This window comes from Hyaena hyaena, unplaced genomic scaffold (genome assembly GCF_003009895.1).
Source record: "Hyaena hyaena isolate Hyena2069 unplaced genomic scaffold, ASM300989v1 scaffold_180, whole genome shotgun sequence".
Classification (NCBI taxonomy): Eukaryota; Metazoa; Chordata; class Mammalia; order Carnivora; family Hyaenidae; genus Hyaena; species Hyaena hyaena.
In genome coordinates this window covers 773588-800330 of record NW_024080811.1, presented here as the reverse complement: position 1 = coordinate 800330, position 26743 = coordinate 773588, and the positions used below count along the sequence as shown (strand labels likewise).

The window sequence follows — 26743 nt, the reverse complement described above, 5'->3', positions numbered from 1 at the left end:
GCCACCCAGGCGCCCCTAATTTTTTTTCCTCATTTTTAAACTGTTTATTTATTTCTGAGAGAGAGAGAGAGTGTGTGTGAGAGCAGGTGAGTGGTAGAGAGAAAGGGAGACAGAGAATCAAAGCAGGCTGCAGGCTCTGAGCTGTCAGCATGGAACTTGATGTAGGGCTCGAACTCACAAACCATGAGATCATGACTTGAGCTGAAGTCGGACGCTTAATTGACTGAGCTACTCAGGTGCACCCATTGAAAAGTTTTAATTAAACTTCTGTGGTACCATAGGCTCTGATACATACATAGTATGCTTGCTGCTGCAAACATTTTTGTTTGTTTTTTAGATTCAAATCCAGTATATTTGCTGTATTTTTTAGGAAGTTGGTTATGAACTCTTTTGGAAGTTTTAGGTTAGAGGCAGCTGTGAAAGTCTTTGTCACTTTGAGCACAGCTGAACTCATTTATTTTCCCAATAGCTAACATTGTCTCATTTTTCAAATATGTGAAAAAAGTTTAATTTTTATGGGTCTTTTACATAAAAATGTTGAATAGAATAGTTTCACCAAAAGCAGTTTTAACAAACTTCAAATTCAGTGAAGGAATTTCCATGAAGAACAAAGCTATGTTTAGCTGTGTAAATTTCTACTGTTGGCAGTACCATTAAAATGGATGGTTCAGATTCCTGTTAAACCAGGAAGTCCCAAATGATGTTTGTGCAAGATTCTAACTATATTACTTGGATGAAAAAAGGATTCTAGGTAGATAAATTTATGAAATGCTGAATTAGACAGTATTAACTGTAAGATTGATTAGTTTTTAATATATTGTTGGACATTTTGTGTCCAGGGTAGTGTTTAAAGAAAAAAAAATTTTTAATGTTTTATTTTATTTCTTGAGAGACAGAAGGAGACAGAGCGTGAGTAGTGGGGGGGGCAGAGACAGAGGGAGGGAGGCACAGAATCCGAAGCAGGCTCCAGGCTCTGAGCTGTCAACACAGAGCCTGATGTGGAGTTCGAACCCACCAATACGAGATCATGACCTGAGCCGAAGTCATATGCTCAACCGACTGAGCCAACCACGTGCCTCAGGAATAGTATTTTTGATTGGACTGCCAACACCCCTTTTAAGAAGAGAGCAATTATTATATGGTTTTTTAACTATACTCTGTCAGGATCTTGGTCCAGTTTCTTATAAGATTGCCTAAGTGCTTTGAGATGGACATTGCTGAGTGTCATAAAGTTTGGTGGAGTTTTTTTCCCATTTTAAGAGAATTTTGAGTGGATCTTACAAAGGTTGTTGCAATATGAAAGTCATTTATTTGATAGAAATGTCAAACTATCTTGTCAAATACAACGAAGTAACCCAAAAATATACTTCAGAGATTAAAAAGAGCAAAGATTGTATGGAACCAGACAAAACCTATTTCTGCATTTCCTACTTCTCGCTCCAACTGCTTTGCTTACCAGACTGTCACTAAACATCTTGAGGAAATGCAGGGATCATTTTATTTGGAATGTTAGACACACCAGAGGTGGTGGCGGTGGCGGTGGTGGTGGTGTTTTAATGACAACTTTATTGTCCCATATGGCAGCAAACCTTGTTCTATGAAAATTCAAGGACCTGTTTTTGTACTCTTGCATGAGTAGAGACTTTTCCTACCTTGGTGTATAGGGTGGACTACAGGCAGACATACCTTTTCATAATCATGGAAAAAATTTTTTACAAGTAGCCCCTTGATCTGCTCCAGAAAGCGTCTTATTGAAGCCCCAAGTTAATCATGCAGCATGGACAGAAGAAGCAAGAGTTTAGCTTTAGAAATTAAGGGTAGAAGTTAAAAATCACTTGCTGTTATGGAAGTGTCTCTGAAGATGAGAACATTGAACTTGTATACAGTTAGTTCTCTTAAGTCTGCGGTCATCATGTATAGCCCCCTACTTAAGCCACCGCTAACTCAGTGAGTTCACTTGTTGAATGGAGTTAGAGTTAGCTATTTGGTTGTCTTAAAAACATGTGCTTGCCAGAAGCAGCTTGTTTGGTTTGGGCATATTTGATATTTTGAGCTGGCATCTGACGGTAATTAGCCACAGCATAACTTGCTTCTTGGGACTGTTTCTGGAATATGCTGGTAATATCAGCTTAAAGGGTGGTAATGGGATTTTTAATAAGTAGGAGGGGGAAGGCACATAATTCATTGAAAAGTTGCATAGATTATTTAGGTGCAAGTTAGAATAAAAGTCTATAAGACATAGCTTGGTTTTATTCCACATATGTGGAGAGATTCTACAATTTTGCAGTTTCCTGGTATATTTTTATATTGTTGCTGTTACTAAAATTGGCTTGTCATTACTGAAAACTTGTCCAAAGACTGCTAAGTGATTGATGTGTAGCTGTTCTTAAAATCGTGTATTTTTCTACTCAAACTATCATACCTTTTCTCTTCTTCCTATACAGACTTAGCTTTGGAATCAAACCCTTCTGACCATCCAAGGGCAAGCACAATTTTCCTGAGCAAATCTCAAACGGATGGTAAGACAGTATTTTTTTTCCTCTAAAAAAAAAAAGATTGAAAACTATCTTTGTTTTGTGTATTATAGAAAGCACCTAGAAGAACTCATACATTGGTTTAAGTATTTCACTTTTTCATGTATTCACTTATTATTTTAATATGTGATGATATACTTCAGTTGTCACTGATTTAGTTAGCGGGTCACGTAGACTGTTTACACATTTGCTGCCTCTTTATCGACATAGTCGATTGACTACAGGATTTAGATGTGGTCTAACTCTCCATACCTCTTTGACCTTTTCTCCTTGTTCCAAAGGGCACACATTTTAAAGATGAGTGATAGGATTTAGGCCATAGTTAGGTTTTCATTTAACAAATTAGAAAAATTTATGTATAGAGAGTAAATCTGTGATTCTGGCCCCATTTTACACAGTGCTCAACCAAACAAGCTTATGTCACATCCACAGTTATGCTACTCAGAACTTTTGAGCTATTCAAAACTTTCTCATCCTAATGTAGTGATGTGCCAGGATATGTAGGAATAGACATACCCTGTGGGGTTTCCTAGAAGGTTAGCTTCCACAAGTGAAGCTAGTATACATTGCCTGTGCCCTTGACTTAGAATGAGTCTGAACTGTAGACTTCTCAGCACTCCTGCTCTCCTCTTATTTTCCTTAATGTTATGTTAAATCCTTGTTTATTTGAACTAAAGAGCCATACATGACCAAGTTTCTCAGTTGATTATGACAGAAATAGAAGAAGTGAGGGTTCCATAATATTTGAAGTGATGCAACACAATAAATACTGGGGGTTTTTTTAACCTGAATGTTCATAGGTGTGTACTTAGCCTATCCTGAGCAGATGACTTCTGGTTAGGATTGCTGTATATCTTGGATTCATCCAGAAACATGGGTGCCCACGTGATAGAGACAGTGTGGAGACAGTAAAAGCAAAGCTATCTCATCTCTTTCTCCTCAGTAATAAGGAAGGTGTGCTGATGTCACCCCACATTAAAGGGGGGGGGGGCAGTTTGGGAAACAAAGTGTGGCCCAAGACCCTCATTGGACCTTTTTATTTTACCGCTGCCTTTTTTAGAGCAAAGTGATTTTGTATGCTGTAGATATATTCAGTTAGGTTAGCACACTCATTAAAATATAAATTTAATATAGATTACTTCCCAGTTGTGTAATGACCCATTTATTTTTTTAGTAAGGTATATTAGTAGATTACCAGTAAGTGCTTCAGGATGCTTCCAGGATATTGATGGGTCTAGAGATTAGAGCCTGGCTAGAGACTGGTTCTTAGAGCTGTCAGATCCTGGTAATTAAAGTTAGTTACATATAAATATAGAATGGGAAAACACCACTGTGTAGTGGTTCAGATATGGAAGAGATAAACATTTTTATTAGCTAAATTTTCTACCTGGTGTAGTTTGCTTTCTCCTTTTTTTTTTTGTACATGGGGAGCCTTTCATTTGTACCTAACAGAGAATGTCTGTTAAGTCAGAAAGTAAAACTAAGTCTTTCAGTTTTACTTTATAGGATTCATCTTTCTAGGTGATTTAAATTATGAATTTTGTTGGAAATTATATTTTAAAAATGGAATTCTATCTCGTTTTGTATGTTGGTAATCCATCAGGTAATTAGCAGCTACTTTTAACTTTTCTGTGACATTTGTATCAGAATTGATCAGTTAATCTTTTTTATTCTTAGTGCGAGAAAAGAGGAAGAGCAACCATTTAAACCATGTAAGTAAACAGTTGAAAAGTTAAAAAAAAAAAAATGAAAAGTGTGTCTGCTATTGTTCCTAAAAATATGTAATGGATCCAGAACTGTTAGTGTGGACCTCTTTTTGTAGATTTTCTAAATCTCTTCTATTTTCCTCATTATGAGATGTATTCAGGAAAGTCTTCGGCTTAGTAGGACTTATTTCTTAAGGGTTCTGACATTTGACTTAAGTTTTAATAACATGATTGTGGTATAAAGTTCCACGGTCAGTTTGTTTGCCTTAATTTTTTAATATTATTTTTTAACCAAAGTAACAAAAATACACTAAGTTAATTTGTAGCACTCTTACCGACTTCCTGTCCTGCCAGGGGAAAGCTTAGCTCCCTCACTCACCTTGGCCTTACCTCCCTCCCTCTGTCCCCTCAGCCTGTATCATGGTTCTTATTAAATCAGCATCGGTGTTCTGTTATGACTATGCAGATACTCACTGCTGAGCCATCTAGTTCTCTGCCTGTGCCTTCTCCTGTATACGCTTAATTCTTTCTCTTAAACATTTCTGAAACCCGAGCACTGCGGCACTTCTCCAGGGTAATCCAGGCCCCATTTTCCTAGCCAGCATGATCTCACTCAGCCAAATGCTGTACTTAGCTTCCTGGCGGGACTTCCTACTTTCACATCCCCCCTCCCCCTTTTTTTGTGGAATTGATATTCACTTGCCTATTTTCTAACAGCTATTTCCCCCTCCCCCAAATGCTGTAACATTTGTCACATGTCTATCAAAAATTTTTTTCGTTTACTAAAACACATCTGCTCGATTTTTTTTCTTGGAGACAGCCTTTTGTCATTCTACTCCAATAGAGTAGACGTTTCTGCTACGCCAGCTCTGTGTCTGTTTTCCTAGGATATCTCCTTAAAGTCATCTGGGAGCTCACATAACTGCTGTCATGTGTTGGATCCCCTATGTCCTAGATTCTCTGTTTCCTTTTGTCTTGCTATATGCCCTTGTTTTACTGGAGTGCATTTTTCCAGGAATGGGCAGAAATTTTTAGAGACCTAGCCTCTCTCAAACTCCTGCTGTTTGAGAAAGTATAGAATTCTAGGTTGAAACTAATTTTTGCAGTTCTACAGACATTTCTCTGTTGTCTTCTCATTTACAGTGTTGCTCATAAATCTCTTGACATTGTATGATACATTGCACATTATTGATTTTTTCAATCATTGTTTCCTCATCCCTTCTTTCTCTGGAATGTTTTAGTGCCTTCCCTGCCCCTAGAATTCTGAAATTTCATAATATGGTTTAGTATGGACCTTTTCATTTTACTGGAGCCAGTAAGTCTGCAGATCATTCCTCCTCCTAGTGAGTTCATTCATTCCTTCGTTTATTCATTCGTTCATTCTGTTCTGGTATTTTCTGTTATTCAGATGTTGGACCTCTTAGACCAGTATTGCTGCATGGATCTCTAATCTTTTCCCCTTCTAATTTCCATTTTGTCTTTTTGTTCTACTTCCTAGAGATTTTCTTGACTTTATGCTCTGAGCCTTCTCTCCAGTACTTAGTTTTGTCTTATTTCTAATTTATGAAGGTCTCTTCTAGCATTTTTTACAGCATTTTAATTTTCACCATGCAATTTCTTGTCTTTCTGAGGGCCTTTAAGAATTTTTTAAGTTTCCATTTGCTTCTTAATTTTATCATTCCTACCAATTGCTTTTTCCTGTTTCAGTCTCTTGTTGGAGGCTTCTCTTAAATGTATGGTGGTCCCTGCCTGTCTCAGATCTCATTGGAAGCACTTGTTACCTGATGGGCCTCACTGTGGAGATTTGGGGGCTGAGCCTCTGAATTCTGAGCCTGCCTTGGGTTCTGTAAGACAAACTGGCTTTCTTATTCCTGTCCCAGTCTCTAGGTATCCCAGTTGTGTTTTCTGTGTTCTTCCATTTCACCTGCCACCCCTTTCCCTCTGTCTAGTCTTGTCATCTTTCAAACATTGCACATCACCTGGTGGTCATCCTGTGTTGTGTATAACCTCTGAAAGGAGAGGGAGCAGAAATAGATATATGATTGTCTACCATGTGTAACTCAGAATCTGTTTTAATTTAATATAATTAATTCTATTAAATCAGGCATAATAATTTTTGGTTATCTCTATAATTAGCATATTATACTTTTCTACTAGTAACGCTTTGATTAAGAATTCAAACCATGCATCCTGTCATATTGTCCCATTAATGTGCAACATAGATAAAACCTAGTTTTTATTAATGCATAAAGTGCAGGGAATTTTTAAGTTTTATTGTGAAAAGACAAAACTTGTCCTGTGGAAAAGGGGAGACACAAAAGTGAACTTCAGCAGTAGGCACAATGGAAAAGTTAGTGGGTGGGGGCAGGATTTCAATAGGTACTTGACCTTTGATGGTAACGCTTGGGTTGTGACTTCCGAGACTTATTATCTAGTCTTTGCCATTGAACCTTAAGTCTATGAAATAACCTCTTCCTTTTGTTGTAAAGATTGTAAAAGCCCACCTATTCTGTTAGTCTTGAATAAAGATAAATCCTGTCTTTGTCTATTCTAGTGACCACGGAAATAATATCTGTGAGCACTATACCGCCAATACTGTTTTTTGCTGCCTGATTTTTTTTTAAGTATTTGCATTTTATAACTCTGTTGAGGCTGTAAGCCACCAACAGTAAACATAAAAGACAATTGTCTTAAAATTTCAGCTAATTTTAAGCTAATAAATAATTACAGCTAATATATCCAGGCTTTGCTCAGAGACTTAATTCTGCCACCCTGTAGTTGAATACCGGATATTACCGAATACTGAAGAGTAAGCCTGGACTGATGGAGAAGTGTTCAGTGTTTCTTTGGTTAGATCTAGTCAGTGGACTGTAAGTTCCTGATTCACTAACTCCCCCCCTGCCCAATATGGCTATAAGGCCACATCTAATTAAAATTTCTTGATGTTTCACACTAATATTTTCAAAGACAAACCAATATACATTTGTAATAGAAAAATATATTTTTTTAAATGTGTGTTTTTGAGAGACAGAGTGTGAGTGGGGGAGGAGCAGAGAGAGAGGCAGACATAGAATCCAAACTAGGCTCCAGGCTCTGAGCTGTCAGCACAGAGCCCGATGTGGGGCTCGAATCCACAAACCATGAGATTATGACCTGAGCCAAAGTCAGACACTTAACTGACTAAGCCACTCAGGCACCCCAGAAAAAAATTTTTAATGGAGGGAAGTGGGAGTGAATATAACCCAAAGCTCTACCAACTAGTCTATACTTTGGTGCATTTTCTTCATGTTCTTTTTATAGCTCCTCAGTGTAGGTTTGTGGTCAGAATTGACTTTTCTTATGATGTAATATACACCATATTATACCCTGGTAGTAGTGACCTAAAAACATAACTTTCTTCCATTTAGAACATTTTTTTAACGTTTATTTATTTTTGAGAGACCCAGCATGAGCAGGGAAGGGACAGAAAGAGGGAGACACAGAATCTGAAGCAGGCTCCAGGCTCTGAGCTGTCAGCATAGAGCCCACTGCGGGGTTTGAACCCACAAACTGCGAGATCATGACCTGAGCCGAAGTCAGATGCAGAATGGACTGAGCAACCCAGGCGCCCCTAGAATAAAAGTATTTAAATAAATGAATTTTCGTTTTTCATGCTGTATTTTTCAAGATTGTTAAATTAAGTATTAGCTGAATAGCTTAAGGAACGTAACAGTTTTAGATACAGTTGAACATTTCTGGTTTGGAGGAGAAGTTAGTGATACTTTTCAAAAATGTCTGGAACTTTTTATTAAGTAAATGTCTTTGCAGTAAAACATCTGAAATCAGCAAAGTGTTGTTTTTATATACCATGTGGATATTTCTGATTAGTGGCTATTGGCAGTTTTTAAATGCTCTGTAATTTAAAAAGTATCAACTAGATTTTTTTCCCTGCCCCATCTGTCATTATTTGAGGGGGACACTGGTGGGAGAGAGTGAGACCATGCAAACCCTATTTTATATTAATAGGAAGGAAGGCTCATCTGAATTAGTAAAAATCAGAAGCAAAAATAAAACCCAGCAAAACTAAGCACTAAAATTGTTGGTATTCTGTGGTATCGAATGCTACTATTTTAACTTCTCACAGTGACTAGGATTTGGTTTATTGGCCTTACTTTAAGGAAGAGATTTGTCCTATCAGAGTTTAGGCTATTTCAGTATTTGACTGCTGCTGTATACCCAGGCTCTTCACAGATAAATGGATACTTCTAAAGTGTTTTAAAGATAATTTATTGGATAGAGGGTCTCCCAAAGTTCATTGTCACCTCTCTGACACCACTTGCAGATAAATTCTGCAGATAAATTTGTGTCTGTAGTAAGATTTACCTTCCAACTGTAATTGATTTTAAATAATTTGTCAAACACTTAGGGAGCTCCTGATTTGTCCCAGATTCTGTGCTCAGCAGCTGGAGGTGGGAGGAGTAAGAGTCCTCCTTTCCCTGGAGAAGCTTACTTTCTTAGGAGGGGGACACCCTGCTGGCAGTTGGCAGCTTGTAACAAGTGGCAGATGAGATGTGTGAGTGTACAGAAAAGAAGTTTTGTGGTGTGGCTGCCGGCAGAAATATCCTTGGAGGTGAAGGGGATCAAGCTTACTGGGACATGGAGGAAGAAGAAGTCATTGTAGGCAAAGAGAGCAGCACGAGTGAGGCAGGCATTTATAGAATAGAATAGAATTAATTAAAAAGTTTTAAATAAATGGAGAGTATTCTGAGCTTCTCACTTGAGTAATGTGATGGCAATCTTATTCATACATGAAGTTAAAGTTAAATTGTCATAAGCTGTTTAAATCTGTTTTGGGATGTGAGAGAGTCTTAAAGCAATACTCTCTTACCCTCCAAATAAGGAAACTGAGGCGCAGAGAGACCTATGGCCCCCTTTGCTTGTTAGTGATAGAGCAGCCCTGGTACAAACAGCCTATGACTCCAGAACATTTGTTTCATCACACTCTCTTCTCTACTGACACATTTGTTGTTGGCTTTCATTTACTGCAATAAAATGTTCTTGCATCAATATTCTATAAGGCATTACATTTTATTGTAGTAAATGAATAGTAGAAAGTAAGTCTCAGGTGCTTTTCATTGCTTAAGAAAAACCACTGAAATTTTATTCTAAACTTTTTACATAATTATAAAAGGGATTTATAATAGGCACGTAGCAGGTTTGGTAATAGGTAATTTTATCAAGGGCAGTAGTTCATAACCCATTCCTTAAACCTCATGTGGGAAGTTAGAGTCTCCACTGGGTTTCCCAGAGAGCTGCACATGCTAGCACACTCAGGCAGCTCATGAAGTATGAGAAAAAACTTAATGCTTTATCGTTTGACATTTTAACCGAGGAAAAAACACACTTTTATAGGTTTAACTTACTGTGACATTTTCTTCTATTTCCCTTCCCCTTCAGGTATCTCCAGGGCAGCTTACTAAAAAGTATAGCTCATGCTCAACAATATTTCTAGATGACAGCACAGTCAGCCAGCCTAATCTTAGAACCACAATAAAATGGTGAGTACAACTAGGTTGCCAAGGGCTGAGTGACAGACCCCTTATGCTAAAAAAGCATCCTAGCCGTACTTGGTCATTTCAGTCACTTGATTGTCCTTTTCAGCAACCAGGTTAAGAAACTGGTGTCCCTTTTATATTGCTTTCAAGGACCTAAATATGAATATTTCAATTTCCATTTTAATCTTAGAATGCATGGTGGAAGGGAAAGCCAGTTAGCAAATAAGAAATCCCAGAAAAAGTACACCTCTTACTTGATACATTTCTGTTGCTGAGACATTGTTGAATGTGATGAAGAAGGGGAGAGGTGCTTTTTTATTGGGTATTTCTAGGAAAAAGCCTTTCTTTATGAGTTATAAACCTAAAACAATGTGTCTTACTTTGGAAGCTACTCTCGAAAGAAGGAGCAGTTTGTCCCCTACTGGCACCAGAGTGTATCTGCATTTAAGTTGAATTGGATTTCAGATTTTCCCTCATGCATTTTTTTCCCCTGCACTATTTCTGTATGAAAATTAACTTCTCATTCCTGTCTCTCAAAGAGGGGGAAAATAAATACTGAACCAATCTTAAGGAACAAATTCTCAAGCTTTATGGATGAGATTTGCTTAACTGAAAATTTTAATTTAATAGATATACTTAATTTTTAATTTTATATGTGTGTATAGATATAGAAATATATCTCCAGGCCACTATATCAGTCCATATATAAGAAGACTGCAGCAGAGAACAGAGATGGTCTTAGAAACCTAGCTGGTCAGGTTTATAGTTTAGCACACATGAACAGCATTGTGATGAAAGTATTCCTTAATTTCTAAGAGCACTGTATAATCCACAATTGGAGTTACACTTTCAGAGCACCCTAAAGATGAACCTTTCAAGCTTATTTAAGAGAGGAAAACCTAAAACAGGATGCAGCTTCCTGATTGGCCAAGGAACATTTATTAATGTCTCTTTGAGACTGGAGTGTGGATTTCCCAGAACCCAGTATGCAAACACTACTTCAAAATCTTAATATTCTCATCTTTAATTTTATTTTTCAGTCTTAAAAATAATGAGCTGTTTTACTTAATTTTTTTTCTAACATGCCAAACTTTTTCAGCTACTTAAATTATCAGTAACTTCCATTTTAATGAAAAACAGCAGGTTCACAATCATAATAATGTGACTTTCCTCTCTCCCTCGTAAATAACAGTAGTTGAGATCAAATTGTGTTTCAGAAAAAACTGAGCCCCAAAAGTCTAAAGTCCTGAGCTTTGGTCCCTAACAAGTGATCACTGAATGTTTTTATCCAGCCAAGACACTAAATCCATGTGTAAAAGAACACTTTACTTTGGCTACAGTCCCCAGCTTTTGAGTTCAAAAGATTCTGATGTTTAGTATATAATTTAAAAGTCGTTCTAAAGATTAACCTTGCTCAGACAAGTAGGTTTCGTGCTTGTTTCTCCCAACTTAGTCTAATTTGTGGAAGTGCATTAAGTTTAATTTGCTCTAAGTTTTAAAAATATTAATTCAGTACATTCATTATTGGGGAAATAAAGGTTTACTGGGAAAATTAATAGGGCAAATTGGCTTTTAGGAATGATTTTGAAAAATGTTTATGTTGGGGTAGTACATTGTTCTCAGTGCGGGGGGCTATTAGAATCAGGCCACTTTTTTCAGGACCTGTGTTTCCAAATACATGCATTTCCCCCTCCCCCACAGCACTCTCACAAGCCTTTTGATAGGCTGAGGAAGGATAGGGCGCATAATTATATGGACAAAAAGCATCCTAGATGAATCATTCATTCCCAGATTTTGTTGCACATTGCAGTCACCTGGGGACCTTTAAAAGCCCTTCTGATGCCCAGGTCCTACCCAGTGCCAGTTACATTGCCCAGCAATGCCCCAAGCTCCTCCGGGGATCCCAGTGAGCAGAAAGCTCGGGGAACCCCTGCCTGGTTAGAGTGTAGGGGAATGGGAACAGCTTCCAACCATCTGTGGGGCTTTGGGCAAGTCAGTTTTAAACCTTGGTTCCTTATTGGTAAAATGGGTTGTTTAATTAAATGCTACATGGGTTTAGTGGTGCTTTTCATCATAGAACTTTGAATTCTGTGATCTTAAAATCAAATTGAAGTTGAAACTGTTTGAAGCACTATAGAAGTATCCATCTTTGATGCTAATAACATAGGCCTTTTTACAAGTGCTCATATTCTACAGACCTAGTTAAAATTCAGATTTGCCTTCCCTCAATTGTTTTGAGCTTCATTTTAGATACTTTGGGGGCAAAGGGAAGCATGTAACTTAACCGAGAGAATCCCTTTGTTGCCAAATACAAAACATCTGTGAATAACTTAGGACTATAGTGACTTAGAGAGTGTCTGAGGGACTTATACCTATCTGTTCATTAATGTTTTAGTCAAACTAATTTGGAAATACTTGTCATCAAGTATTATACTGTGTAGTATGATGCTGCATTGTTAACACCGCTTATTTCGGGGTAGCTAGACCTATCATTGATTTGTGGGTATTTCTATTTGCCATTACATTTTCTAATTATGCAAAAGTGATTTTAAATGACTTTATCTGGTGTAGAACACTTTAATTTACTCCTAGGGAAATAATGGAAAATGTGTGGGTTGGTGGATAGCGAACTAAATCAATTAAAATGCAGGGTCTAACCTTTTTTTTTTTTTAAATACAAAAATTACCATGTGGTTTATATTTAAGCATGTGTACAAATGATAAAACTTGTACAGGAGGAAAGAGTCTGTGGGTAGAAGGACAAATGACAGGGAAAATATGTAATAAATGTATAATTTGCAATTAACAACCAAAACTTGTCTTCTGACAAGTTTATTTTATTTAGCAGTTTGGTCCTCCTATTTTTGCCAAAGCCAACGAGCTTAAAACAAAGGGGAAAGTGCCCATATAAACTATTCTGAATTAGAGGATTTCAGGGCCACTAGGCCCCTGGGAAGATCTTCTCTCCCCAAACTCCTTTTTAAAAATGTCTTCATGCCTAACATGATAAAATTTAATTGTTAAAATTTTCTTTTTCCCTCCACAGTGTGACCTTAGCAATATATTACCACATAAAGAACAGGTGAGCTCTTTTAAAACCTGTCTTGTTATTCCAGCCAAGATATCAAGTTTAGGGTTGGGTAACAGCTATAGATATCATTAGAGTAAGCTTATAGAGTACTTTTATTACAATATTGAAGACCCAAAGAGTATTTGTTCCTCTGGGTTATATTAATATTTACTGTATTAGGACTCAAATTTGAGAATTTAAAAATTAAATCCACTCTATGTTAAAAACATGGTTTTATGACACCATTGGACTTTTGAGCTAGATACTTCTTTGTTTGGGGGGATAGTCCTGCACATTATAGGATGTTCAGCAGTATACCTGGCCTCAGCTCACTAGATGCCAGGAGCACCCTCTCCCTGTCTCCACACATGGCCAAATGTCCCCTGGGGAACAAAATCATCCCTGATTGGGAAGCCCAGTGTTAACATAAATCATATTTTTAATTAAAAAGTAGCTGTTTTCCACAACAAAAGAGTGAAAAGTATGTCATTGATTTACAGTTTTGCAAATCTCTTTACTATCTGGCTTAATAGAAGACAGCCCATTCTCATACCCTGTTTGTCTTCAGTGATTTGTTTTGAAGAGACAATATGAAGAAGACCTGGCCTCGCTCAGATACGTAGTTGGGAAAAGTGTGCTTTTAAAGCCTTCAGATAATTGTGGAGGTTCTATGATACTGTACCAGAAGCCCACAAGTGCTAGTTTCTTAATTATAACAGAATTTTAAATCATATCCGTGAACTTGTGAGTACCCATTGATCTATCTTGCACACCGAGTGGATTTTTTACCTGTAGGTGATTTTATAATACTTTGCATTGGTCGGTTGGAAAGTACTAGTTCACATTTCTCTATATAGTATCAAAAACTCACTTTGGTTAGTATCACCACCAGTCTTACCAGAAAAGTCTTTTAGGTATTGAGAAGCTATCAAGCTTACAGTAGCTGCAGCTCACCTTGAAAGGTTTCCAAAATCCTGATTTTTTAGCTTGATAACCTGAATTTTATCATTGGCAACAAATACTTTAGCTGTTTCCTTGGTGCTTCAGGTTCACTTTGTCCATTTTTTACAGAAAATCTTTAATTTTATTTTGAAATAAACTCTGTGCCCAGCATGGGGCTTGAACTCATGACCCTGTGATCCAGAGTCACTGTTCTACCAACTGAGTCAGCTGGGCACCCCTCATTTTGTTCATTTTTAAGAGAATGACTGTCAGTTGTACTTTCAAATAAAGGTGGTTCTCTATGGAAAAAGCAGCTTGTTCAGCTTACAACTAACTCTCAAATGCTTTTCCTTAACTATCTTTCAGTATGCGGAAGTGTTTCCTATTTACTTTCTGCTTATTCAGAATATTAGAAGGCTCAAAGCTTAATAACAATGTTCAGATTTCCTGCTTTACCGAAGATGTTCTTAGGTAAAGCATAATTTTTTTTTCAACTGCAAGTGGCAGTGAAGACTAGAATGACTAGGTACAGTTGGGTACCACACCTGCCTTGATTCATGCTCAGAACCCAGGAGTTTTACTCCCTTTTATTTTTTATATGATCGCTGCAAATGTCAAAAGTGTATGAGCAAGTAATGTCTTTAATATTTCTCTCAGTTCTGACTTCCCGGGTCTGAACGGGGGAAGCCTAGAGGCGCAGAGGCCACACTTGGAGAACGACTGCTTAAATGAGCACAGCGTGTTAGGGTGGTGAACTTTTAAACAAAAAGACTTAAGAGGAAGACTACATTTTTAACTCAAGCTATTTAAGAGAAATGATAAGAGTATGTAATATAGAGAACCACAGGGAGGGAAAAACGGGAAAAACATGAATTTCATAGTCACATTTATTAAAATTCTGAAGACCTTGCTGCCCACCACTAATGCTTTATGAAATGTTCCTGTGTGTTCCAGTGTGGGGTTAGAGAAGTGAAAATGTATTGGATTCAAAAGCATTGCTAGCTAGGGAAAGTCGGGGTTAAAGGACACTGGCTTGGCTGGTCCTGGTAGGAAAGATTTCACAGAACTTGATGGGTGAGCAAAAAGAGGTCAGGAAACCCTCTTAGGGCCAGAATACAGACTAATTTATAAAACTGCTGCTTTGTTGGAAGTTTAAGCTTCTTCCACTCCCCTCTCTCCTCCCAGCAGATATATTACTAAGATATTAATTCTTGAATTATTTTTTAAAATGCATATTCATATTTTATAGAGATGCAAATAGATCCTTGGATATTTTTGATGAGAGGTCACATCCACTCACAGTAAGTGTCAGTTTTATTGAAGTTGTATTTTTCTCTCATGCAGTTATGTTTATTTCATGCTGATTTCATTTGAAATTCATTGCTAGAAGAAAATTACTCCCTCCAGCTTGAAGCCAAAATCATCTTTAGTCTTCTTCCCTACCCTGTGTTGTGTCACCATGTCACAAAAGGAATGTTGTAGAAGGGATAAGCAGGAGTAAGAACGGAGTTACAGCTTTGTCTAATTAGTGGGCTGAAGTGAGTAACATACTCAAGTAACAGAAAATAGATCTTTTTAAAAGATAATTTTCAGTAACATCAAACTATATATAAGTATTTATAAATAAACCTAACAAATATGTTATGATCTCTGTGAAAACAATTAAGAAGACTATTTAAATTTGAAATCATTTAAAATAACAGCTTTAAAAGTCACTTCCTCAGGTACCCTACAGGCACAGGTGGCTGGTGACCGTGGTGTATGTCAGCGCACACGTAGAGCCTTGTGCTTGCCAGGAGCTGAGGGTGGTGTTTCAAAGGTGCCTGCAGAGCAGTGTGGCATGTGTGCACAGGCAGACTCTGCAGCCAAGAAATAGTTTGCATTTGGATAGATTTCTGAGGCAGGGGAGGGGAGTAGAAAGGAACACATATACAGATTTTCTGAGGTTGTGTCTGTATTTTTCTGTAATGAAGGGTGGTGAGTATTGAATCACTATGGTATTTTAAGATCCCCTTGTTTAGATTTAAAAGACTAAAAGACATGTCATCCAATCAAAGTTACTCTAAGGGGCATGTGGGCACAAATAAAGACTTGCTCTATTATGGGCACTTAGGTATTTTTCTTTGACAGATACTTACACTGCATTTTCTTCTTTCAGCGAGAAAAAGTTCCAGAGGAATACTTTAAGCATGATCCTGAGCACAAATTTATTTACAGATTTGTTCGTACTCTTTTCAGCGCTGCACAGCTAACAGCTGAATGTGCAATAGTGACTTTGGTAAGATATTTCTTCTTTCCTAAAGCATCTTTAGAAATTTCTGTCTTGCGCACAGGGTATGGTCCTGGTGTTCACATAAAAGTAGGTTCCTGAAATGATCATCAGAAGTTTATTAGGAGAAACCTATTAAAAGTGTCAAATACATACATTTGAGCTTAATATATTTTGAGTTTAAGAATAATCATTCTTTAAAATGTTGCCATTGCTTTTCTCATCACAAAACAATTGCTATTAAAGGCAATAGGAGAGATTTCTGGTTTCTCCCTTCATACCTCAGGACACAGATGCACACACAGCACACACACGTTCACACATAGAAGGTGTGCTGGTGGGTGTGGGCTGAGATAGGGACAGTCCACAGGCAGACACTCACTCCGTATAGTCTCAGCTGAGTCCCACATTATCTCCATGTTCCCCTCACAGTTCTGCTGTGTGTCCTGGTTGAGAACTGTGGGACGATGGGTGCTGACCCAGCCCTGGTGCCCTCTCGTGCCCGCCTGGCAGGCTGCCTAGGGTTATACTGCCGGAAGTACTTGGAAAGGCTTTGCTGGTCAGCCTCCCTGTGTAAGGGACTTTTGGGGTAGCCGTTGAGAATTCCTGTGGTAGGATTTTTGTCATTTGAAAAAATAAATCCTTTTTTTTTAAATGTCTTATTTATTTCTGAGAGAGAAAGAGAGACAGTGTGAGCAGGGGAGGGTCAGAGAGAGAGGGAGACACAGAATCTAAAGTAGCCTCTAGGCTGTGACCTAGCTGTCAGCACAGAGCCCAATGCGGGGCTCGAACCCACGAACCGTGAGATTGTGACCTGAGCCGAAGTCGGACATTTAACCAACTGAGCCACCCAGCCACTCCAGAATAAATCCTTTTTAAGAGAGAGCTGGTTGGGTTTATTTTTAATCTTCCCTACAGCAAACCTCTAGTGGAAGCTCACGTGCATGGTCCATAGGGAAAGTACTTAGGTCAGTGCCTGTATTCTTTTAGTGTCCGGTTAGAATTTAGGAGAGGAGGCTTGTGCTTTTGATTAGAGACCCCTCAGTGGGCACTCAATCAGATAGGCCTTTTCATTGAACTACAAACCATTCGGAGTGCTTAGCCCATGCCGGAGAGGCGCAGGAGTGGCACTTGCATGTGAAGAGCCAGGCGATGCCGGGAGAACATCTGGATTGGAAGAGGGACCCTATGTGTAGGTAGTTTAAGTGTGACATTCCTGGGAGACAGCAGCGTGACCTCGTCTAGTCATCATGTGAATAGATGGAATTGAGCATAAATCTGACCTGTAGAGATAGGGAATTAAGAGTAATAGAGAAAAGTATAGATTAAAAAGTGGATAGAAGCTAGATCTGGAAGGACTAACAGCATATGAGGGACAGGTCCTCAGAGGAGAGGCCAGTGTGCTAGGAAGCCCAGCAGAGAATAATAAAAGAGATGCCAAAATGAGAGGTTCAGTTCAAGGAGAGCGTGGTGCAAATGCCAACCATGGCCAAGCAGTTGCTCATCCCCTACCCACTGCACACCTGATCTGTAGAGGAGAAAACAGGTTGAATAAAGTTCTTGCCTTTTATATATATAAAATATATATAAAATTATATATATAAAATATATATAAAATTATATATATATATAATATATTCCTCACTATATTCTAGTGAGGAAGAGAGAAGTTGTTTGATTTTTCAAATCAGTGTTAACCTAAATATTTCCAGCGGTGGTAAATACCAAGAGAAAGCAAGGCACAGTGATTGGAGGGGCTTACTATAATTAGACAGAATGATCAGGAACAGCCTCTTTAAAGAGGTAGCACTTGAACCATGACCTAACTAACCTGAGGAAGATGATGAGCAAGCCTCTGAGATGGGAACACATTTTGTGTGTTCGAGGAACAAGTGGCCACTGGTCAGAGTGAGTGAGGAGTGACGGGCAGAGCACGCAAGATGAGGTCACAGAAGGGCAGTGCTGCACCCTGTTGGGCCTGATGGTTTGCAGGCATGGGAAGAAGGTAAATTGCTATTTGGTGGGAAGCCTCTGGCAGATGTTGACCCAGGGGTATGAAGTGCTCTTAATTTAAGAGGCTGTCCTGGCTGCTCTGGGGAGAATAGACTATAGTGGGAGTCAGCATGCAGGCAGAGAGGTCAGGAGGCCATGACAGTGATACAGCCGAGGAGTGACAAATAGAATGGAAATGAGTCAAATTACCAGTGAAGGTAGAGATAACAAAAATTGCCAGTGGATTGGAGCAGGATTAACTTAATGGAGGTTTTGGGCCCAACAAGTATGTGAGTGGCAGTACCTTTGAGGTTACTGGGCAAGGCTCAGGGACCAGAGAGTTGGGGTGCAGAGCTCTGCTTTGTATGTGTGAAAGCACCAGTGGCCTCCCAAGGGTAGGGGCAGGGAGGCAGACCGCCCGGGGTTAAGAAGACCATGGGAGATGAGAAGCAAGCATGGGGCATTTCCCCGTGAGCAAAACGAGAGGAAGCTTTGTGGCAGGGGTGCGGGGGACGGGGGGCAAGGGGGTGAGGATGGGGGCAGTGTAAATACATTCACATTGGGGGGAATCTCTGGCAGAGAGGGAAAAATTCTTCAAAACGAGGAAATTGTGGGATGGGATCACGGAAAGAAGAGTTCACGTCAGTGAGAAGAAACTCCCCTTCCACTGACACTGGAGAGTCGGGGGCGTGCATGAGGTTGGGCAGGTTCCAAGTTTGCCGGGAAAGGCGATCAGAAGTCAAAAGATTGCTAGTGTCTTAGACACGCCTCGAATTATTCCCATAGAGAGTTGAACCTTGTAAGTGAGGTTCATTCTTTGGACACCTGCAAGTGCCGAGTTTGGGGGCCGGGAGCAGAATTTCACTCAGAATGTAATGTTTGAGAAACATTTGTTTTCAAAAACACAGTTGAGTTTGGACGATATTGCAAATCTGAGCTGGCAATCTGACAACCTTCAGACGGTAAACGTAACTCTAAAATTGGACTTTTCTTGTCAGATGGAACCCTTCTTCTGCAGAGCACCCTTTGAAGTAAGGAATCCTAGCTTAGCTCTGCTGCTAACTCCGCCCAGATCATTGCATGGACTGGGCATTTGACACACAGTAAAAGAAATCATGAACTCATCTCACAGGCGGGTTTAGAGGAGCCCCAGGGACCTAGGACCTGGCAGTTGTGAGCCCTTTAAAACCAATAGAATTGAGTACGGCTGTAGGTTGTGGAAGACAGAATGAATTATCGTGAGGGGATGATGGAGATGGGAACACGAGGGGCTAGGAGGACTGTCCTTTGTATGCGCATATGTTCCTGTAAAAGACACTAAATGGGATTACTTGACAGTTACAAAGACTGGCCCAGGCGCACCTGTCTGTACTTCCTGTCCTGCTGCGCCACTCAGCAGCCACTGGGAGGCTCTCTTGACCACCAGTTTTTATCTCAGGCTTGTGCCACAAAAGGACTATTACTTGTGAAAAGGGGAAGGCAGAAATGTGCTCAGGATTACCAGGGTTTGACCTGTTCAAGTATTTGTAGAATCACCGTGTAACCACCAGCCAGCTACGGTACATGGCACATGGTAGGCCATCAAGTTTATCGAACAACTTGAATCTATAATCAGTTGTACCGAATCTTTCTCAATGGCTGTCTTCAGGATGCCCTTTACTGAGACATCCAGCTGTTCCGGTGACCAAAATTGGGCTGGAAATTTGCATGGGCAGAGTAGGCAACATGTATCCGACCTACAGCTGTGACCTGGCCTCTGGCTTTGGCTGGCGGAGCCAAGTCTTTGTAGAACCTAAGAATAATAGGCATGTCAAAAACAGATGAAATCTGTCATTCCTAACAGTTCTTATCACAGCACTTAAACTGAACTAAAATGAAAGACCAGTGCTCTACTTTTGCAGGTTTACTTAGAAAGGCTTTTAACTTATGCTGAGATCGACATTTGTCCCACTAACTGGAAAAGAATTGTTTTGGGAGCCATTCTTCTTGCCTCCAAGGTTTGGGACGATCAGGCTGTATGGAATGTGGACTACTGCCAGATCCTCAAGGACATTACAGTTGAGGACATGTGAGTTTGTAAGGTTTTGGTGAACTTTCTAACCATTTTTCAGTGCCTCCTTTGCTCTGGTAACGTTTACATTTTAAGAATACTTTCAAAGGTTACAGTGTGCAGAGAACTGAAATAGGCATTAAAATTCCATACTTACTGTGTGGCTATGGTATAACAATTCCTATTTCCTCATCAGTAATTGGTAGGTCTTGATGTGTTACTCTTGTAATAATCTGCTTGGTAAATTGAAGTGTATTTTTCTGGTGGTTTTTGGCATACATTTTACAGGCTTCCTATCGACACAGTACTGTACATATCTTGATGGCTCTCTTAAAGCTGCCTGCCAGTTCCAGTCCATTTTTAAGAGGTATCTGTCTGGCCTTTGAGATAAATGTTTGGCCACTGTTAAGGTCTTAGGGCCTCTAGACGATAGAGAGGTTATACCTCAACCTGAGTCAGCTTTTGCTGGTCTTTCCTTTTTATCTGCAGAAGCCACGGTGCAAAAGTAGCCACATGCATGGAGGTTTCAGATCCCCTGCTTCTGCCTCCTCCCCTCCTAGGTGTCTTGCTCCTGTTTAAAAATAGGTCTGAGGAGTCAGGGAGCTCCTGCTTCTCCGGCAGTCCCCAAAAGCATATCTGGGCCGTCACCCACTGCCCATCCCAGTCAGGAGTCTCCCGGGCGCTCAGCAACCACAGTAGCGCATCGTGGAGCCTTCAGTTAATCCCAAGGGTGCTCCTCACAGATGGCAGGTGGCATGGGAGTGAAATGCCAGACTTAACACGGGCTCTCGATTTGGCCACCCGGGCTTTTGTGAAGGGCCCTGAGGATGGTAGGCAGGACAAGCCAGAGAGGCATTTTCAGTAGACTCTCAGAGTGCCCGCCTGAGAGTGAAAATGTGTCTGTGGGTGGCATTGGGGAAAATGTGGAAGAACATACCTTGATTATACGGAGCAGCATAGGAAGATTAAGATCTCGGCAGGCAGTGGCAAGTTTGTTTTTGTTACCTTTGCCCGTTGTTCTAGATAAGATGGTCATTCAGAATTACCAAAGTGCATATTTACAACTGAAGTGAGGATACTTCTGACTGGAAGGGACCAGTCGTCCGTAGCAGTCAGAATGGCCGCGAGAACAGTGTGAACCGAGTGGGCGTGGAGGTACTGCTCTCGGCCCTGGTAGCCAATGGTGTCATGAATTCGAAATGGATAAAAGTAATTTTGAAAGTTGTAGAAGCTAAAGTGTCACTGTCCTCAAGCTCTGGTCCCTTAAAGGAAGAAAAACGTGGAATCCTGAGCACTAGCCCTGCCCTGGTGGCACCCGAGAGACTGCGTTGAAGCTGGCTGGGCCTCAGAGTCTAGTGAAAACATCAGAACCTGCTGGGAAGTGTGTGGGAGCTCGAAAGAGCGAGTTCCAGGAGCAGTGGCGGCAGTGTCCAGCTACAGGAAGACTGGTTGTAAACAGCAAGTTTTTCTTATATGATCAGAGAAGCACCAGGAGCTGTGTTTACAATAGGCTATTTTGTTTACAATCTTTGGAAATTGGAAAGTATTACAACAGAGTGGTTCATATGCATTTGTTTTGTCCCCTGCTGTTGACTTCAGTGTGTAATGGTCTCATTTTGAGTCTAAATTGAAAAATCGGTGTCTATCTACTTTTTCTTCAAACTTTCTAATGTCTGTGCTCCAGAATATATTCCCCTTCAAAAGAGTAAGTTAAACTGAGCAGCTGCTCTTCAGAAATTTGCTGTGCCTGTAAATGGTGTGCTATTCAGCCAGCTAGCTATTTAAAAAACAAAAACCCAGAAGATGCATATTCTATAGGCATAATGCTTTTCTTCAGTGATTAAACCTTTATTAATAGACATGTTAATCCTATGAAGTACTGTATTTCTACACAATTAAAATGTATTATTGGAGAAAATATAAAAGGGATAGTGAAGTGCATTTATTCCTGTAGTAAATTAAGTCCTGATTAGCTCATTATCAAAACATCTGATTTACATTTCTATAGACTTGCAGCCATATGAACAGGAAATTAAGTTTGGAAGTAGGTTCAATTGGGTTTAAAATTCAACAAATGAGAACCTCATCTCTGCTCATATTCCTAATGTTCTCCATACAGGAGATCATCAGGCATTTGTTGATCTGTCCAATGGATAAAATATTAAAACTGAGAAACCAAATAGGTTATAAAATAAGCCTCTTGCGTTCATTCAGGTATTTATCACTTCTACCTATTTCTCTAAAAGGATTTCTGTGAATGTGGTATTTTTATTAAATATTTGGCAAGGGACCTGAAAGGTCGCGTGTAGCAAAGGATGCTGCCAGTACTTTCCTTTCCTGTTTTATTGAACTCGCCCTCTGCGGGTGTGTCCACGTTCTGTTCTGACAGGGGTGGTGACGCATCTTGGGGTTGCATTCCCAACACGGGAGTTGCTCTTGGAACCCAGTGCTCTGTCAGAGGTCCTGTCATACAGTGATTGTCTAGTCATGACACCTCTTTGATCGTTCTGCCTTCCAAAGTTTAAAAAGTGCATCTTGTCCTGTCACAGTGACAGTCCCTTGCCCTAGTAAGATGAAGGTGAACAGAAACTTGCATTTATGAATGCCCTTTGACATAGCCCCGTGCACAGGGGGAGGGGAATTCCCTTTCCCATCGAATGTAGCTTATTTATTTATTTATTTATTTATTTGAGATGAATCCTTGTTGCTTCAAGAGTTTTTCCCCCTCAGAGATAATAGCAGTGGCTCTCGATGGATCCATTTGTTGCCGTGGTGATGTGCCCACTCCTTTTGTTGGCGCGCCTCTACTTCAATAAGCCCCTTCCTGTTATCGGCCCGGTGAAAATGTCTGCAAGTTCTTCAGAGCTAATAAACAGCACACATCACTCCTTTCATCTGATCACTATAGCGGGGCCTTGGGAGTGAGCGTGGAGCATGAATCGTACAGCTGCACTAATGGAACTCTGAAGAATGAGCGCCTGAATCAGCAGCAGGAGTGCAGAAGAGGGCCGTAACCTCTTCCCCTTGTCCCAAACTCAGAGTGCTGGGATGCAGAAAGGGCCACAAATAGCTGTACCTTGTTTGAACATTAGTGTGTTAATCCAGCTGGGTAGCCTTTATTTGTTTCAAAACAGAATTTAGAGCTCTCCTAGTAGCTCAGAATGATACTTTTGAAGATAGCCCAGTTGGCTAAAATTGTCCTGTGTTGGTTTTGTCTCCTCCCCCAGGAATGAGATGGAAAGGCATTTTTTGGAGCTACTTCAGTTTAATATTAATGTCCCCGCCAGTGTTTATGCCAAATACTACTTTGACCTTCGCTCCTTAGCAGATGACAACAACTTGAATTTTCTATTTGCTCCTCTTAGCAAAGAAAGAGCACAGAACCTAGAGGTAAGGCTGTGAAATCATGAGGGTTTTCTGCCAGCCACCGAAACCGGCATCTGTGGCTAGATCTCATTTGGCAGTGATTAGCAAAATGGAAGGCTTTTAAATTAACGCATCGAAGAACTTATTAACCCTTTGGCAGCATATTTCCTGTTTTTTCTGATTTATGTAAGGATCTCATGTTTTTTTTTTTAAGTATATAGGTGCCTCTTCTGTGACCATAATTCAGAATATTTTAAATCAAATTTAACCCGTTCTTAATGAATTTCCATTTGAACCTCTACCCTTCCATATAACCATTTGTGAATAATTTGTGACTGTATCCCTAGTCATATCTACATACATAATCAACTCACTACTCTTAACTTTTACTCAGTTTGCAAATTCATGTTGGTGTTTAATAGATATAAACTGTGCCATAGATAGCACTGTTCAATCCCATGAGTTTATTAAACAAAACACCCGAGAGACCTGTACTTAGACTCTATAATGTATGTTTCAAATACTGGTGTAGAGAGTACAACGGGCTTTTAATGGAAATTGTAATATACATGAGACAAAGTAATATTTATGGTTTATGACTTTTGGTGAGTGTATAGCAGAAGTATTCACAACTGAAATTTCAAACACATTTACAATGGACACTTTGTGGTACCTTGGTGGGGGGTGTGTTAGAATTGGGTATTTCCTACCGTGGTTGACGTGCGAGTGCGACAGCCCTTTTTGGCACTCCAGTCATTAGACTTCCTACCTTCCAGTACAGTCCAGCACATGCCTGCCCTGGGAAATTTGCTGAGAGCGTGTAATAATCACCGCAGACTAGAAAGACGTTGAATAGCTGAGTGAATGCTCATTTTTACTCAGATACACGTTCATTATGTTGAAGGAGCAAGTGTACAGGTCCCAGGTGGTGGTGCGGTTAGGAGCCTGTCACCTTTGGAACCCACTTTTTAAACAGACTCTTCTTTGCCCTGGTGATCTAATCATAGTCTCTTAAGGATGTTACCTTAGTGAACTGGCAGGAAGCAGTGTCCCCGGAATTTTGGAGCACAAACCCCAGCTGTCCAAAGTAGCAATAACTATGAAGGAGAGAATCTGAAGGAGTGTGACTGTGTGGCTTATCAGTGATGCTTTTTTTTCCTTTTTTTTGGTTGGAACCCCCTGCCTCTTTTTAAAAAATTGTTCTTGTGTTCTCTTTGACTTTCCAGGCCATTTCCAGATTGTGTGAAGACAAATACAAAGACTTGTGCAAAGTTGCTATGAGAAGGTCCTTTAGCGCTGATAACTTCATTGCTGTTCGGCGCTCTAATGCCATCCTCTCTTAAGGGAGAAGGGAGGGGTTGTAACATCACGAACCCCTCATCTACGAGGACCAGAGAGATACCACCTCTCCTGTCTCAAAAACCAGCAAAGTTAGTATTTTCATCTAAAAGTCAAGAGACTCGTGGACCGCAAGGATCATGCTCCTAGGAAAGAATGGGACTTGTCAATGCAACACGCTCTTTTGTCCTTTTTAATGTAAACAGAGTTACAAAAACCACTCCAGAGCAAAAGCTCCAACCCATACACAGATATTTGCGTACTATGTAGGCTTATAGCTGTGAGCGAAGTGAGGGGTTTTAAATTGTTTAAATTTTTAGACTTTAAAGACACTAACTATATAACTCTTAATGTTTTTTTATTTTTCTTTCCCCTCCCCCATATTGCTGCATATTTCTTTAGAATCAGTGCAGTATTACCATTAAAACATGGGACTCCTAACAACTCCTAAAGCCACTTAGGAACAGACTGTAGCATTGTGAGGTATCGCAGGGTTCTTCCTCCCCTACTTTACCATTGAAGCTGCTAGTCATTATTGGCAATCAGTTTAAACCAAAAAGCTGCTGAGTAACACTTCTCATTCAAATTTTTTGCAAGCACTACTTATTAGCATATTAGTACGTTTGGGATCATAAACAAGAGAAAGTACGCTATCGATTGTCTACTTCTGTTGGGTCCACGCTGCATTTCTTGTGAACTGTAATGGTGCTTCTCATTTTCTGATGATTTTCCTCTTTGTTAACTACATGTTTTAAAAGATAGTTTCGTAATTCCAACCAACATGGTGGTCCAGGGGTAACAAGCAGGTAATGAAATAGAAGGTGTCCTGAAGGTCTTGGTGCAACTTTAAGCTTCAGTATGGTGTGCTTGGGGCCCCGCCGAAGTATAAATGCCACACAGTTAGAAAGTACCAATTGAAAGTTTAATTGCATTTCTTGTAAACTTACCTAGTTTTGTAAATTTTAAATATTAAGCTTTTAATTTTTTGTTTAGTCTCCTCTTGAAGATGGCGAACATTGGCTGAAATGTTTTGTTAAGCCTGTAGCGTTTATACTTCACAAGTATCAACCCTTAAAGTGCCCTAAGACTTTAGGGCTACCTTGTATCCTCACAGACATGCCCTCCCCTTTGAAAGCAGTCCTTTGCAGGGCTGTGCTGTTTACCTGCTTTGATCACCTGAGTTTCTTTTTTCTCGATTTGGTAAAGATTATGAAGAGCAGTGGTAATTCACATGTAATAAACTCAAAGGAACTGGACTCTAATAGTAGTGATACGAAAGTAGGGAGAGGAAACCGCTTTTCTACCCTACATGTTAACCTGGCTGGAGAGGTCTCGTTTCAAGTCCTGCTATGTTAACCCTCACCTCAGCCTTTAAAGGGCAGGGAGTTAAGAAATCAGTCTTCTAGGACATTGGTAATGATGTCACCTAAACTTGAAACGTTTAAAAAAAAAAAAAAAAAAAAGATTTGTGTTCTTAACCACGTGAAATCTTTCTCCTACCTTCTCAAATGCAATCCTAGGAATGTTGCCTGTAAACCCAGCATTTCTGGGCCAGGAATACTTTCTCTAAGTACAGCAAGGCTTCATGCTCTATGGAGTGCTGCAGGCTCCATCATTTTTAAAGGACAGAGACATAAATGATAAATAACAGTATATAAAATACTACAATCTACCACCTCAGAAAACGTCGTTTTATGGAGTTCGGAGCTTGGAAATTCAAGTATTGATCGCAGTCTTATTTTGAATGCTACAACTTATGTGGTTTTTCTTCCTCATGTTTATATTAAAAGAAAAGCTAATAAACTCTATTTTAATTAAAATATGGCTAGTGTGTTTGTAACATTTCTCTCAGTTCACATAGCATTCTGATTGAAATGCTTTCAGTCAGCTCTAATAGTGGGGACTTAAAGCATTTTCAGACTGACCACTTCATGATGCTTCT

The 26743-nt window shown here is 39.7% G+C and overlaps 1 protein-coding gene across 3 annotated transcripts in view; it reads left to right on the top strand.

Moving 5' to 3' along the window:
* Positions 1-26274, top strand: part of CCNYL1 (cyclin Y like 1) — a 35768-nt gene extending 9494 nt beyond the window's left edge. For 2 of the 3 annotated variants that reach the window (XM_039240644.1, XM_039240643.1), the window contains 9 exons: positions 2445-2519; positions 4212-4246; positions 9677-9777; positions 12821-12856; positions 15036-15087; positions 15945-16064; positions 19949-20115; positions 23325-23487; positions 24690-26274. In XM_039240644.1, coding sequence (XP_039096575.1) covers positions 2445-2519; positions 4212-4246; positions 9677-9777; positions 12821-12856; positions 15036-15087; positions 15945-16064; positions 19949-20115; positions 23325-23487; positions 24690-24806 — 866 coding nt within the window. In that variant the 3' untranslated portion in view covers positions 24807-26274. The remainder of the gene's footprint in view (positions 1-2444; positions 2520-4211; positions 4247-9676; positions 9778-12820; positions 12857-15035; positions 15088-15944; positions 16065-19948; positions 20116-23324; positions 23488-24689) is intronic. The other variant, XM_039240645.1, reaches the window with a different exon arrangement.
* The last annotated feature ends 469 nt before the right edge of the window (positions 26275-26743 follow it).